This window comes from Pleurodeles waltl, chromosome 4_2, assembly GCF_031143425.1.
Source record: "Pleurodeles waltl isolate 20211129_DDA chromosome 4_2, aPleWal1.hap1.20221129, whole genome shotgun sequence".
In the NCBI taxonomy this organism is placed as follows: Eukaryota; Metazoa; Chordata; class Amphibia; order Caudata; family Salamandridae; genus Pleurodeles; species Pleurodeles waltl.
The window spans coordinates 24,451,778-24,467,899 of record NC_090443.1 but is presented as its reverse complement, the minus strand read 5'-3'; the positions used below and the strand labels follow the sequence as shown (position 1 = coordinate 24,467,899).

At 49.8% G+C, this 16,122-nt stretch overlaps 1 protein-coding gene across 1 annotated transcript in view; it reads right to left on the bottom strand.

Annotated features, from left to right (window-relative positions):
• Nucleotides 1-1,328, bottom strand: part of ZSWIM4 (zinc finger SWIM-type containing 4) — a 40,480-nt gene extending 39,152 nt beyond the window's left edge. Inside the window, exon 1 of the mRNA XM_069230444.1 lies at nt 696-1,328. Within this exon, the coding sequence (XP_069086545.1) occupies nt 696-821 (126 nt within the window). The 5' untranslated portion in view covers nt 822-1,328. The remainder of the gene's footprint in view (nt 1-695) is intronic.
• Nucleotides 1,329-16,122: the final 14,794 nt, after the last annotated feature.

Here is a 16,122-nt window from a genome sequence, read left to right as displayed (position 1 = left end):
TCCCAGGCGAAGCTGTAGGCGAGACGCTCCATTTCCCAACGAGGCTCTACTTGTTTAGTAATTATTTGGTTATAACGATATACTTTTTACACATAAGAAAATAGGTTTTCACTTTGTGCTCCACTTGTGCCTAGACCTCACGGACAACCTTTAAGCTTTATTTAAGTATACGAGAGTCATTTAAAGCCCTTGGTCTTAATAGAGACGGCAAATTCCTGGCTCATGACTCCTTTTGGAGTTCCTCCTAATTATGGGCCTCTGGGGTCGTCGTGTATTATGGAGCAAACTGCGATGTCTGAGCTTCAGTCACAAGTTCAGAGTATGTGAAATATAACTTTCTGTAACCCTTCCAGTCCTCGCTCCCCGCCTCGGGAGTGTCACCTCCCGGAAGACAATGTGTCTTTCCGAGCAATGGAGGCTCGCAGCCCGTACCCCTTCAGCATTGAGCCTCATCTGCTCATTACACGGATCCTGGACGCCCACCCCCAGGTCTCACCTGGCTACAACAGAGTCTACCCTGACTCCCTTGGATCTCCAAGAAAACATCGTCTGGCAGTCCCAACCGTGACCCGGGGATTCGCCTGATTGTAACACTGACCCTATACCCCACACGCTTCCGTCCTACCCCGGCTCTCACCCGTCCGCTCTGCGGATCTACAGGGCCGCACCTCAAGCCCCTCCACCCCGGGTCTCACCTGCTCGTAGGCCCAGCTCTCGGCCACGCTCTGGGCACTCAGGTCCAGTAGACTCTCCAGCCGCCCCCGGCCCCGCACCTCCGGGGAGCCCCCCGGGCAGCGCCGTTTACAGGGCGGGGGCTCCATGGCGGTCCGGCTTCCCCTCTCCCCTGGGCCTGGCGCAGCTCTGGCCGCTCTTCCTCCGGTTCCGCTCTTTCCCCCGGCGCGGCCTAGAGTCCCGCAGATCCCCGGGTTCTTCTAGAGTCAGGCCCGCCTTCCCTCCTCTGCTTGCCACCCCTCTCCGCTGCGGCCTAGCCTTGTCGGTCTCCGGGGCGTGGGGTAGCTTGGCTCTCCCGAGCTCTCGGTCCCCCGGCTACTTCCTGCTACCCTCCCTGAGTGTGGCCGGTGTCCCCTGAAGCAGAAAGCGCTCTCCGCTTTCTTCCCGGACTCCCGTTCCTTCCTACTCGTGCGAAGCAGTCTTCGACCAGATCCCGGAGCACCCTGCCGGTTTCCTTCTCTTCCACCCTGGATCAGGCCCAGCGGACATTCGGCTGCCCGGCCTCAGTTGCGCCGGCCGCGGCCCCTTTAAGTCGCACACAATGAGCTCGGAATCTTTATCCAGCAGCCTCGCGGACCCACTGACTTCCGCCAACTGGGAGCAGGAAGCACCGCCCCTACTATCCACTAGTCACTGCCTCTGCCACTCATCGTAACCCCCGCCCCAGTACGGCCTCGAGCAACGCAGCGCTGCTGCCAATCAGGCGCGAGTTGCCAGTCAGAACCAGAGTTTACATTCCAAACCAGAAGCGACTGCCCGTACTTGGAATGAAAAGGGCGGGGCCATTGCTCCATTCATGGTTCAAAGGCAATTCAGAACGAATTAGCAGTAGACTAGGCCAGAGAAATAGAAAGTGGCTGTAAGAAACTAACAAAGTCCGCGTGAGGAAAATGCACCCTAGCAGTCAATCAGAATCAAGGAGGGTCCATATACTGGCAAGTATATATGCCGCAACACTGTCATCTTAAGAATTTTGGGGGGCTCCGCAAGAGATGTTTTTGGGCCCTGATACAGAACAAATTGGATTGTATTACTCTTGACTGCCAATCAAGCCTGCATGATACCAAACAATAATAAACTGTATATTGAACTTTAACAGGGTGACACAAAAACGTTGAAATATGTCTTGCCAAGGATTCCGAAAATCCTGAAGATTTGACCTGATTTCTGTCAAGAGCTCGCACCCCCTCGTCCGCAGCACCACCTTGCTGTGTCCGTGTCCCTGACCCCCGCCCACGCTGCTGCTAGCGTGTTCGAGGCCCTCCTCCACCCGCAGGCATCCCCTGCGCCTCATCCCTGGTGTCTAGTGGGCTTCTGGTAAGCGTCGCTAGACTCGTGTGCATTGTGCCGTTTTCACCGTATTTGTGACTGTATTCTGTCCCTTGATTTTTTGTGCTTTTTTGCTACCATTTGTGCCTTTTTAGACTGTTGTAACCGCTTTTCGCCCCTTGTGCGCTCCCCCTTGCCGCTGTTCCCTGCCGCTGCCTCCCTGCGGCCCGCCCCCCTCGCACCCCCATTCTCCGCTCCTTCCCGCCTCCCAGTTGCTCCTCCCACCCTCCCTTCTTAATGGCTGGTGCTGCGCATCCGCGCAGCTGGCGCGCCAGAGGCAAGCCCGTCCGCGCCCAACGCCACCCCCCCTGGTCCGCATGACCCCGCACCACCAGACGCCACTACTTGGCTAACCAGCTCATCGCCCTCAACCCCGGCCGCTCCACAACATGTTTCCAGTCATCTCCAAAGAACACCAAGGGACCATTCTCCTGCCTCGCCTGCAACTTCACCTGAGACAGAACAAGGAAACCTGCAACAACCGCAACAAACCACCTCCACTGCATACTCCTCAACACACGCTCCGCACGCAAGCACGCCATCGAGCTCTGGGACCTGCTCGACACCACCGCCCCAGACGTAGCCTTCCTGACCGAAACCTGGTGGAACGACTCCTCGGCACCTGACATCACCATAGCCATCCCGGACGGCTACAAGATCACCAGAAGGGATCGCCCAACGGAATCGAAGGAGGAATAGCCTCCGCCCACAAATCCACCCTCAAAATCCACACCCACACGGACGACACCCTCAAGACCGCCGAACACCTACACTTCCGGATCCACACTGATCCCAACACCACCCTCAGGGGAACGCTCATCTACCGACCCCCAGGACCACAAGCACCCTTCAGCGACTCCATCGCCGACCTCACGAGCACCCACGCGCTCACCTCTACGGACTACATCCTCCTCGGAGACCTCAATTTCCACTTGGAGAACAACAACAACGTTAAACACCACATCTCTGATCGACAACCTCTCCAACCTCGGCTTCAGACAACTGGTCAACACACCCACCCACCCACATCGCCGGCCACACGCTTGATCCGATCTTCTCCGCAAGCAACCACATCACCTTTAACCACACCACCAAACTTCACTGGACCGACCACCACTGCATCCACTTCACATTCAAGAAGCACATCTTACACCACTGCACCCAACTACCACCACACCGCCGCTGGAGTAAAGTCACTGAAGACCAGCTGACCAGCACCCTCGCCCAGAACCCGCCCACCGACTCCACCGACCCAGACACCGCCGCACTCAACCTACGACAGTGGATCAACGACTGCGCCAACACCCTCGCACCACTCAAGAGGTCCACCGACAACCAAGAAAAGAAAAAAGCCGCCTGGTTCACTGACGAACTCCTCACCTCCAAACGCGTCTGGCAGAAACTAAAGAAGAAATGGCTCCTCGAACACACACCCGACAGCCTTGCAGCCCACAAGGAGGCCACCCGCAAGCACCACCAGTTAATCAGACTCGCCAAACGATCCCACTTCACAGAACGCCTGAACAACAACGCACACAACAGCAAAGAACTCTTCTGCATCGTGAAAGAGCTCTTCAACCCCAGCGCCAACGTCAACGACATCCCACCATCCCAAGAACTCTGCGACGCCCTGTCCACCTTCTTCTATCAGAAGATCGCTGACATCAGCGACAGGCTCAACACAACGCCTCCGTCAGACCCCACCACCAACAACTCCACCTGCACCAACCGCCTGACCGCCTGGACCCACGTAGACAACACTGAAACTTGCAAGATCATGAACTCCATCCACTCAGGATCCCCTTCAGACCCATGCCCCCACCACATTTACAACAAAGCTGTCTCCACCATCGCCCTCCAACTTCGAAAGGTCATCAACCTATCCATCGAAACCGCAACTTTCCCGGAAAGCTGGAAGCACGCCGAAATCCACGACCTCCTCAAGAAACCCAAGGCAGACCCCAATTACTTCAAAAACTTCCGTCCGATCTCCCTCCTCCCCTTCCCGGCGAAGGTCACCGAGAAGATCGTTAACGCTCAGCTTACCCACCACCTCGAGGACAACTCCATCCTGGACCCCTCCCAGTCCTGCTTCAGACGTAACCACAGCACCGAGACTACTCTCCTCGCCGCCACAGATGACATCAGACAGCAAATGGACAACGGCGAAACATCAGCCGTCATCCTCCTAGACCTATCCGCAGCCTTCGACACAGTTTGCCACCACACCCTATTAACATGCCTCCACGAAGCCGGAATACAAGAAAAAGCCCTCAACTGGATCTCCTCATTCCTCTCCGGCAGAACCCAGAGAGTCCGACTCCCACCCTTCCGCTCCGCAGCCACCAACATCATCTGCAGCGTACCCCAAGGCTCCTTACTAAGCCCGACGCTGTTCAACATCTACATGGCCCCCCTGGCACAACTGGCCCGTCAGCACAACCTCAACATTCTCTCTTACGCCGACGACACCCAGCTCATCCTCTCCCTCACCAAAGACCCACACACCACCAAAGCCAACCTCCACAAGGGAATGAAGTCCATCGCCGAGTGGATGAGAAATAGCTGCCTGAAGTTGAACTCCGACGAGACGGAGGTCCTCATCCTCGGACGCACCCCCTCAGCCTGGGACGACTCCTGGTGGCCCACCGCGTTGGGACCCCGCCAACGCCAGCCAACCACGCACGCAACCTGGGTTTCGTCCTCGACTCCGCCCTCACCTTGTCCAAGCAGGTCAACGCAGTTTCCTCCTCCTGCTACAACACCCTCCGCATGCTCCGTAGAATCTACACATGGATCCCGACGGAAACCAGAAGAACAGTGACCCAGGCCCTCGTCAGCAGTAGACTAGACTACGGCAACGCACTCTACACAGGCATCCCAGCAAAAGACATTCGACGCCTCCAACGCATCCAAAACTCCTCCGCCCGACTGGTCCTCGACGTACCCCGCTGCTGCCACATCTCCCACCACCTGAAAGACCTCCACTGGCTCCCCGTGGACAAGAGGATCACCTTCAAGCTCCTCACCCACGCTCACAAAGCACTCCACAACGCTGGACCAGCCTACCTGAACAACAGACTCAACTTCTACGTCCCCTCCCGCCAACTCCGCTCCGCCAACCTCGCCCTCGCCATCGTTCCCAGCATCCAGCGCAAGACCTCCGGTGGCAGATCCTTCTCCTACCTTGCCGCCAAGACCTGGAACACCCTACCGACCTCCCTGCGGCAAACCCAGGACGTTCTCCCCTTCAGGAGACTTCTTACGACCTGGCTCTTCGACCAGTAGCAGCACCCCCCCCCCTCTCAGCGCCTTGAAACCCTAACGGGTACGTAGTGCGCTCTACAAATGTTGTGATTGAATTGATTGATTGATTGGCTAGAGAGACAGAAAAAGTGGGAGAGGTATAAAGGGAGGGATGTTTAGAGTGACAAATTGAACAGACAGTGGTCAAATAGTGAGAAGTTAATTTTTCCAGGTGGCTCCTTTGGTGGCAAAGGCCCTGGGCAATGCTCATTTTGCTAATTCCTTCAGCTCTGCCAAGTACTAAGCATCAGGGGTTAGACTAACGCATTTTTGGATGGTGATCTGCATCATCACACTAAAATGCAAAGTCACACATAAATAGCACCTCCTGAGCTGCCAAGCAGAAGACAGCAGCTCCGCTGTAATTAACACTCATTGAGCAAAACAGCGCGGATAGCGCACTGCTCTGGCAGCCGCAGACTGTGTGACAGACTCTGACTGCACAATACTGCACACTGTGCAGTGCACTGCTGCCTTGTTGAAATGAATTTGTGGCAAAAAGTAAGCTTACAAATCATGATTATTCTCTCATTATCTGCCAGGTGGGTCTGGATGTGGTGCCTTGCCTGGGGGCTAGCTCAGCTGTGCTTGCTGGCTCCAGCATTCACTGCAGCATTCACTTGATATGGCGTCAGAGACACTGCAACAATCAATCAATCAATTCATTTTCAGAGTGCGCATTGTCACCGGTAGGGGTCTCTGGGCGCTTTGGTGCTGTGTCTCCATTGAAAAGCTAGGTCTTGAGTTTTTTCCAGAACTCTGTCAGGGATGATGCTGTTCAGAGGTGGAGCGGTAGGGAGTTCCAGGTCTTGGGGGCGATGTAGGAGAATGAGTGGCCTCCGGTGGGGCTGGCTGCATTGGATGCGGGGGATGTGTGCAAGGTCGAGTGAGGCGGAAAACAGTTGTCTTCTGGGCTGGTGGAAGTTCAGTCGTAGGTTGATGTGAGATGGTTCTTGATTGTGTAGTGCTTTGTAGGCGTGATTGAGGCTCTTGAACTGACAACTCTTCTGGATGGGGAGCCAGTGGAGGTGTCTGAGATGGGACTTGATGTGAGTCTGTTTGGGTAGGACCAGGATGAGTCTGACTGCGGTGTTCTGTATGGCCTGGAGTTTTGTGAGGAGTTGGGTTTATAGTCCGGGGTAGAGAGCATTCCAGTAGTCCAAGCGGTTGTAGACGAGGACCTGTATGACGATTTTTCTGGTGTCGATGGGGATCCATCTACAGATTTTGTGAAGCATGCAGAGGGTGTAGATGCATGAGGAGGCGACTGAGCTGATTTGTTGTTTCATTGTCAGTTGAGGATGATGCCAAGGTTGTGCACCTAGATTGTTGGTGTGGGCGTGGGTCCGAGTTCTGCTGGCCACCAGCTGTTCTCCTATATGGAGGAGTTCTTACAAAAGATCAGTACTTCTGTTTTGTCGGAGTTAAGCTTAAGGCAGCTTTCTCTCATCCATTTGGTTACATCTGTCAAGGCGCTGCGTAAGTTGGTTTTGGCGTTGGTTGGGTTTTCAGTGCTGGAGAGGATGAGTTGAGTGTCATCAGCATAGGAGATTATGTTGAGGCTGTGGGATCTGATGATGTTTGCATGTGGGTCATGTAAATGTTGAACAGGGTGGGACTGAGGGAGGATCCTTGGGGACGCTGCAGGTGATGTCCTTGGGTACGGAGGAGAAGGGAGGCAGTCAGATGCTCTGTGTTCATCCTGAGAGAAAAGAGGTGATCCACTTGAGGTTGTTTTGCTGTATGTCGATGCTGTGGAGTCTGTCGATGAGGGTGTGGTGGGAGATGGTATAAAATGCATCTCAGAGGTCGAGGAGGATCAGGGCCAAAGATTCTCAGCAGTCGAGGAGAGGTGTGATGTCATCTGTGGTAGCAATTAGCATGGTATCAGTGCTGTGGTTTGCACATAATCCAGAGTGTGATAAATTGAGGAGTTGGTTGAGGTCCAGGCATTCTGTGAGTTGTCTGTTGATGGCTTTCTGTATACTTTGGTGGGGGAAGGGAGTAGTGAGATCAGTCAATAGTTTTTTAGGTCACTGGGTTCAGCCAGCAGCTTTTTCAGGAGGAGTCTGACCTCTGCTTGTTTTCATCTGGGAAAGCTGCTATGGAAAACGACATGTTGAGGATGTTGGTGAGTTCTGTGCTGATAGGAATGTCACCGAGGTTGAAAAGATGGTGGGGGCAGGGGTATTTGGGACCTCAGGAGTGGATGGACGACATGATGGTCAGGGTGGTCTGTGCTGTGAGTGGGGACCAGGTGGTAAGCATTCAGTTGATGTTTCCTGGTTGCTTGCGGTTGTCAAGACTGGGGGTGGAGGGTTGGGTGTCAAAGTTATTATAGATTGTGGTTATCTTTTTGTGGAAGAAGTCTGAGAAGGAGTCACAGAGTTCCTGGGAGGTGTGGTGCGTTGGGGAAATCCTTGACAAGCTTGAAAAGTTCCTTCATGTAGTTGGCTGTGGAGTTGATGTGGTTGGTGATGGTTGCTCTCTTCACTTCCTTGACCTGCAAGTGGTATTCTCTGAGGGCTGCCTTGTAAGTGGCTCTGTCGGAGGGGTCTTTGAAGGCTCACCATCGTTTCTCGAGTTGGTAGCAACTGCACTTGGTGGTTCTGAGCTCTGGGGTGTACCAGCTGGCTTGTTTCAAGGTTTTGTTGGTTTTGGCTGGTTTCAGCGGGGCGACTTCTTCGGTGCAGTTGATGATCCAAGTGCCAAAGTTCCAGTCGGCCTGGTTAAGATCTGCTGAGGGATTGGGTCCATTGCGTCTTGGTAATTTGTCTCTAGCTGCGGGGGTGGTCTTGTGTGTCATGGTGGATGCATATTGGTCTCTGCCTGAGAAGATAAAGTGGACAATGGCGTGGTCGGTCCAGGTGAACTCTGTGGTGTGGGTAAACTTGAGTCTGTCGCAGGAGGTGAAGATGGCATCAAGTGTGTGTCTAGCTTTGTGCGTGGGTGCGGTGACCAGTTAGGTGAGGCCAATGCGGTTGAGGTTCTCTAGGAGGGTGCCAGTGTTGGTGTCATCAATGTGGAAGCTGACATCACTGAGCAGGATGTAGTGCTGGGAATCTATGGCCAGGGGGGTGATGAAGTTGGAAATGGCAGCGCAGAATGCTGGTCAGGGTCCCGATGGTCCGTAGATGAGGGTGCCTTTTATCATGGTGTTTGCATCTGTATGGAGTTGGAAATTGAGGTGCTCCATGAGGGGTTTGGGGTCATCGTTGGTGATGGTGCATTGGATGGTTTCCTTGAAGATAATGGCAATGCCTCCAACGTGTTTGTTTTCTCGGTCTTTGTGTATCATCTTGTAGCCAGAGGGAGTGGCAGTGGCAATGTCGGGGTTCATGGTGGGGACAGATTTTGGAGATGAAGGTCACATCAGGGGCGAGGGTGGTGATGGTGTTCTAGATTTCTATGGAGTACTTGCAAAGGAAACGGGCGTTGAGCAGGATGCACTGGAGATGTACCAGGTTGAGCCTTGGCTTGCTCTTGCAGGATCCAGTGCAGGCCAGAGGTCTTGTGTGGTGAGCGAAGCAGCAGTGGTGACAGATAAAGGGTCCTTTGGCTAGATGCAGGTTGGCCCTAAAGCAGTTGTTGTTATGGCATCCGGGATCTAGGGCCAGGAGGTCTTTGGCAGTGTAGCAGTGAAAGGTGGGAGGGCCAGGGGCACAGACGAGTGCAGACAGGCTTGCCTTTGATGTGCCGGCACCGCACCCACTGTGCGCTTCCACTGCACTGCCGCACAGCAGCCTCCATAAGTAGACCTGGGGTTGTGCTGGGCTGTGCGGGTTGAAAAAGGTGGGAGATGGAAGGAGCGGGAAGTGGCAACTGGCGTGCACTGAAATACCAAATAAATTACCAACCAGCTTAAAGCCTACAAACCAATGCTAAAAAGGCCAAACATCAAAACAAAAAATGAAATAGAGCAAATGAAAATGCAATCATGGCAAGAGAGACCTTGAGTACTGCTGCTTTGGGAGGACAGCGGACGAGCAGCAAGATCGAGCTCTGGGTTCAGAGACTGGGAGCAGAGCCCCGGTAGCAAGGAGCCAGGCGGGGGAGTTGCACAGAGAACAGAGTGTCCATGATTTGCTCAATGCCGAAATAGGACTTCACTATGTCGGCTGCCCGCAGTACAAGCAGGCAGCAGTTATTTTTCTTAAGTTTGAAAGCCCACTGCTGCCTGTGCCGCCAGTATTGATGCCTCTAATCATGATTATGCCATGCAACTGGACTAGCTAGCAGCTGTCGGAGACTCGCCACGGCCGGCCTGATTACCGTGGCTCTACAGTCTCACTCTCAGGTCTTCAATCCATTATCCTTGAAAATACAGTTAATTTACAGCACCAGGTCACTGCCTGAGCCTGTTACAGCTCTGCTCACTACTTTCCTCAGGCTGTCCTGGAAGGTGCCATGCTGGCTGGACAGCGCTCCATTCAGCTGTATTGCATCCCTCTGAGATGTGTTATAAACTGATCTGTCAAAAATTATAAAAGCTTTAAAAATGTGTCTGTTGTCAAAGAAAAATCATTGTAGCTGATAGTGGATGTTTAAGCAGGATAGGGCTTTTGTTTCGTCTTACACATGGATCCAGATCTTAGGATGGCAGTACAGTGCATACTTGAACTTTTAGTTTTGATTAAGATTTAAGGCATAAGTTTATGCTCAGAAATCCTAGCATTGCGTAACCCACCAATCTTACTGACCAAACTACGTCCCTGAGCCCATTCTCATCCTGCCTAGCCTAGCTAACGAACACACAGCTCAAGTGGTGAAGCGCTGACCTGGCAGGGTAAATAAAATAGATGGGAAATGTATCCCTTTACATTAATGTTACAAACCCTTCAATTGGTTAATGCAATCATTGAATTTTGTCCTAGTTGAAACAGTGATGGATTGTGACATCTATATTATAGTGCTACGATCTCAGATCCCAGTATACAACCAGAAGCATTGTGAATATACACATTGCTTTACAATTGTATTATGACCAGTATCAAGTAGGCTGCAGCAAAATGTGCAGAGATTTAGTGTTCATTATAAAGCTAGGATTAACCTTCCATTTCAGGAGTTTTGCAGGAATTTCAAGATGTTATTAGAGATTCTCATTAATCAAAGGGGTGTCATTTCTGATATTTATCCCATTCCATGGACCTCATTCTTGGATTTACTTGCCAGAAAATGTCACTCTAAGTGTCACACATTCAGCTGTTGAACGTCACTCATAAGTGCACTGAAACTGGGGGAATGCCCCACATAAGCAATCTGAAAAGTTGGCAGCTATGTTTCCTAAAACGTGTCTCTGCTGTAAGAGGTCTAAAGACACAGAGGGGGTTATTACAACTTTGGAGGAGGTGTTAATCCGTCCCAAAAGTGACGGTAAAGTGACAGATATACCACCAGCCGTATTACGAGTCCATTATATCCTATGGAACTCGTAATACGGCTGGTGGTATATCCGTCACTTTACCGTCACTTTTGGGACGGATTAACACCTCCTCCAAAGTTGTAATAACCCCCAGAATTCTGACTGAGGAAGCTTTGATACACCTGGAACGCCTTAAGTGTTATAGAGTTATGACCAAAGTGGTCATGTTGAAAATAAATAGGGAGGTGTGGTATTCTGTATCTAAGGTCACAGTAACCATGTGTGTTAGAAATGGGGTTTCTGGTTGGAAAGGGCATGCACATAAGAGAGGCAGAACCCACCATTCTAGTCAGGGTAAGTAAGTTACACACCAAAGATAATCTGTGCTCTCCCCCTTAGTAGATTGGCACAGAGCAGTCATGCTTTTCTACGGAGGCAATGTGTAAAGTGTTTGTGCAACACAACCACACCAGTGACACAATCAATACATCACAAAAGAGACTTCACACAGAATCATATATAAAAATATACCTCCTATATTGTAAATATATGTATATATATATTCAAGACCAAATAAGACATAAATCACATAAATTGTGCACCTTATGTAGTACTTGTTATCCAGATATTGCAGTTAACCAACAACATAGAATAAATCATCATGACATGAAATGCAGGTCAGATTGGTTAGAGCCCGCACCCAAATGACAAACTACTATTGCATGTCCATAGGTCACCAAGTATCCCCATGAATACATAAACCATGGATATTTCTCACATTAGGCCTGAATCATAACTCCCCTGCAAAGGATGCCAGTTAGGGTAGGAATACAAAACACATCACCACCATATAATGAGGCAATGAAAGCACTGAGGTCCCTCTTATACTGTTGACTCCTTTAGAAATAGGCCTGCTAAGTAAAGCGCACAAGTACAGGTGCTCCTATTATGACTATTACAATCACACTGCAGTGAACGGATCCAAGTGGGGCCCCCGTGGAGGATTCAACCCGCAAGTACCATCCTCAGTGCCTCACTTGGTTCCCCCCCCACCCATATACAAATTGATAAAGGGCAGGACCGCAGATGCACGGAAGAACTGCTAGATGAGGCAGCAATTCAGCAATACGTTGCAGTGTGCCCAGAGCCCTCCTGGGCTTCACAGGTCACTGTGGAGAAATGTGCCAGAGCAGCTTTCTCATCTCAGGCAGCGCTGCCCACATAGTATCGCGGGCAGAAAAATGCTCCTGCAACATTGCAGTGTACCTGAATCCCTCCGGGGCCTCATAGGCTGCTGTGAAAATATGCCCCCAGAGCCGCAACAGCCTTCTCAATGCAGAAAGCGCCACCCGCTAAGGAGCGTGGAATGGCTGAGGCATGGGCATCCTTCTCTACTACGATGCCCGGGTTTCTCTCAGGATGGCAGTGTCTCTCGCCCACATTTAGAGAGCGTGGCACGAGGGAACTAACACAAACCACTCCATTCACTGAAAGGATAGCGGGACACTCAGCCTGCATAGGTAATCCTGTGGAGCACGGAATGCGTGCTAGTTGCTTCAATGGGTCAGAAAAAATAACTGAATGAAGCACTCACCAGGCTCTAGTGTCACCAAAAATTGGAGGATGGGGCGATCGACAGGCACTGTGCTAGCAGAGACCAGGAACACAACCAGTGCCCGCCACACACTGAGCTCCTGGGAGAACACTGGGGAGAAACACAAAGAAGACATTAGCAGGCAGGTAGACCAGCACAACCAGTCCAGCAGTCCTGGCAATTTCTCCTGGCAGCACCACAGTGTCCTTGCAGAACAGAATCAGGGAGCAGAAGGCAGCAGGCCAACAACAGGAAAGTAATCCAATGAGTCCTTTCGGCCACCCAGCCAGTAGCAGGCAGCAAGGCAACAGCAAAAGGGCAGGCCAGATGAGTCCTTTGTGCAGCACAACAGCCCATCTGACAGAGGTTGAGTCCCAGTTCCAAAAATGCTCAGAAAATCATGGGCTCAGAGCCCCTCTACTTATAATCTAAACTGTCTTTGTTTAGGGGGTGACTTCAAAGGAACCCTTTCAAGTGTAACACAACTCCTCCCAACCCAGCCCCGGCTCCAGACATCCGTTTGGGGTAAAATACCCCTTTGTGTGAGGGCAGGACTAAGCCTATCATCATGTAAGGTGTGAGTAACCTCTCCCTTACCCAGCCCAGGAAGACTATCAGTATGCAGATGGATGCAGACGCCTCTCCTGTCGCACCCACCCTCTTCTGTGTTGTGGCTGTCTGGAAAGTATGCACAAAGTGTAGCTGTCACTCTGCCTTTGACGTGGATTGGAGTCAGGCTGCAAAATGCTAGAGTTATAGACACAGAGAAATGCTCAATTTCTAAAAGTGGCATTTCTAAAATAGTGATGTAAAACCCATCTACACCAGTAAGTAGGATTACGCACTACCATTCCAAACATGACCATGCTCCTCCTAAATCAGAAATTACCACTTAAAAGTTATAAGGGAATTCCTGATGCTAACATATGAGAGGGGCAACCATTACAGTAGTGAAAAATGAAATAGGTTGTTTGTCAATACTAGGACATGTAAAACATAAAAGTGCATGTCCTACCTTTTACATACACAGCATCCTGACCATAGGGCTAAGCTATCTAAGGCCTACCTTCTACCTTAGGGGTGACTTAGGTGCTGTGAAATGGGAGTTTAGGCCTTGTCAAGTAGTTTGAAATGCCAAGTTAATGTGGCAGTAAACTGCACAAGTAGGTCCTGCACTGGCAGGCCTGAGACAGGTTTGAAAGGCTACTTCTGTGGGTGGTGCAATTAGCGCAGCAGGCCCACTAGTAGCATTCAATGTACAGGCCATAGGTATATGGTATACCACTGTACAAGGGGCCCACAGATAAATAAATATGCCATACAGGTGTAAGCCAATCATTCCAAGTTTTAGGGGTGAGAGCACATGCACTTTAGTACTGATTAGCAGTGGTAAAGAGCCCAGAGTCCTAAAGCCAACAAAAAGAGGGTCAGCAAAATAGGAGGAGAAAAGCAAACAATTTGGTGGTAACCCTGCAGAAAGGGCCATTTCCAACACAGGTGTTCTGTAACTATGTGGTGATGATGTGTCCTCTGTAACTAACACATCATGACTAGAATGTAACAAATAGAATTGTATGTGCAGCAGTTGGGAAGAGCATACAGACGAGACCTGATGCTGTGGATGAGGCCTCTGTATTCCCTTAACTTATTAAAAGAAAACATTGCTTCTACCATTGGAAGCGGCCTGTGGTTTCTTTCCAGATGTTAACAGGAGACCCTAACAGTGCACAGGCCTCTGAATTGAACAAGTGGTCATGGCTATGGGTTAACATGGCATACTCGCACAGAAAGCTGTGAAGCACAGAGTAGAGGTTCCAGCTGCACTAAAGCGAGAGACTGCACCTGTTAGATAACTTCTGGTATGAGGCTGTGTTTACCTTACTGATACATAACAAAGATGTGTTTACTGAGCTTTTTTTGAGACAATAATATAAACATCAACAAATGTAGTAGGTGTAGAGTGGTTTGCCGGAACAGTCCCAGTTTTTCACTAGATGTCCAGGCAGATTTCAGGACAATTAGCCCATGTGCAGATTTTTAGAGCGGGTCGACTGAAAACAGTGGGAGGTGTTTCTTTATATGTTCCAAAGTAGTTAGCAGCTGTTATAAAAACAAGTAAATTGAAAGGCATGACACAGCCTTTAACCCCTTAGCTGCCAGGCCTTTTCCCCCTCAAGTGCCAGACCTTTTTTTGGCCATTTGGGGCAGTTTGCGCGTAGGCCCACATAACTTTTTGGCCACATAAGCTATCCAGGCCAAATTTGCGTCCTTTTTTCCCCAAATCCTAGGGATTCTATAGGCACCTAGAGTTTGTGGATTCCCTTGTAGGAGGCCAAGAAATTAGACAAAATACAGCTAAAATTTCATTTTTTTTAAATAAATGGGAAAAAGGGCTACAGAAGAAGGCTTATGGGTTTTTCCCTGAAAATGACATCAACAAAGGGTTTGTGGTGCTAAAATCACCATAATCCCAGCTTTCAGGAACACGCAGACTTGAATCAGAAAACCACATTTAAAAAAAAAACAATTTTGACATTTTACTGGGCCATATCCCATTTATACTATTTTTTGGTGCTTTTAGCCTCCTTTCAGTTAGTGACAGAAATGGGTGTAAAACCAATGCTGGATCCCAGAAAGCTAAACATTTCTGAAGAGTAGACAACATTTTGAATTCAGCAAGGGGTCATTTGTGTAGATCCTACAAAGTTTTCCTACAGAAAATAACAGATGAAATAAAGAAATATTGAAATTGAGCTAAAACAAAACAGACATTTTTCTCCACGTTTTACTCTGTAACGTTTTCCTGCAATGTCAGTTTTTTTAATGTAATATACCATTACATCTGCTGGGCTCTTCTAGTTGTGGGGATAGATAGGGCTTGTAGGTTCATTGAGAACCCTAGGTACCCAGAGCCAGTAAATGAGCTGCACCTTGCAATGGGTTTTCATTGTCCACCGGGTATACAGCAATTCATTTGGTGAAATATAAAGACTGAAAAATAGGTATCAAGGAAACCTTTGTATTTCCGAAATGGGCACAAGATAAGGTGTTGTGAAGGAGCGGTTATTTGCACATCTCTGAATTCAGGGGTCCCCATACTAGCATGTGAATTACAGGGCATTTCTCATATAGACGTCTTTTTTACACACTGTCTTACATTTAGAAGGCAAAATGTAGAGAAAGACAAGGGGCAATAATACTTGTTCTGCTATTCTGTGTTCCCCCAAGTCTCCCAATAAAAATGGTACCTCACTTGCGTGGGTAGCCCTAATGCCAGTGACAGGAAACGCAACATGGACACATCACATTTTTACATTGAAATCTGACCTGTTTCTTGCAATGTGCCTAGCTGTGGATTTTGGCCTCTAGCTCTTCCAGCACCTATGGAAACCTACCAAACCTGCGTATTTTTTAAAACTAGACACCTAGGGGAATCCAAGATGGGGTGACTTGTGGGGTTCTCACCAGGTTCTGTTACCCAGAATCCTTTGCAAACCTAAAAATTTGGCAAAAAAAACACTTTTTCCTCACATTTCGGTGACAAAAAAGTTCTGGAATCTTATAGGAGCCACAAATTTCCTTTCACCCAGTGTTCCCCAAAGTCTCCCAATAAAAATGGTACCTCACTTGTGTGGGTAGGCTTAGTGCCTACGAAAGGAAATGCCCCAAAACACTATCTGGACACATCAAAATGATCAAATACAAAACTACCTGTTTTTGCAGAGGGGGCACTTGCGTTTTTGGTCCTGGGCACAGCAGCCATATAGGGAAACCTATCAAACCCAATCTTTTCTGAAAA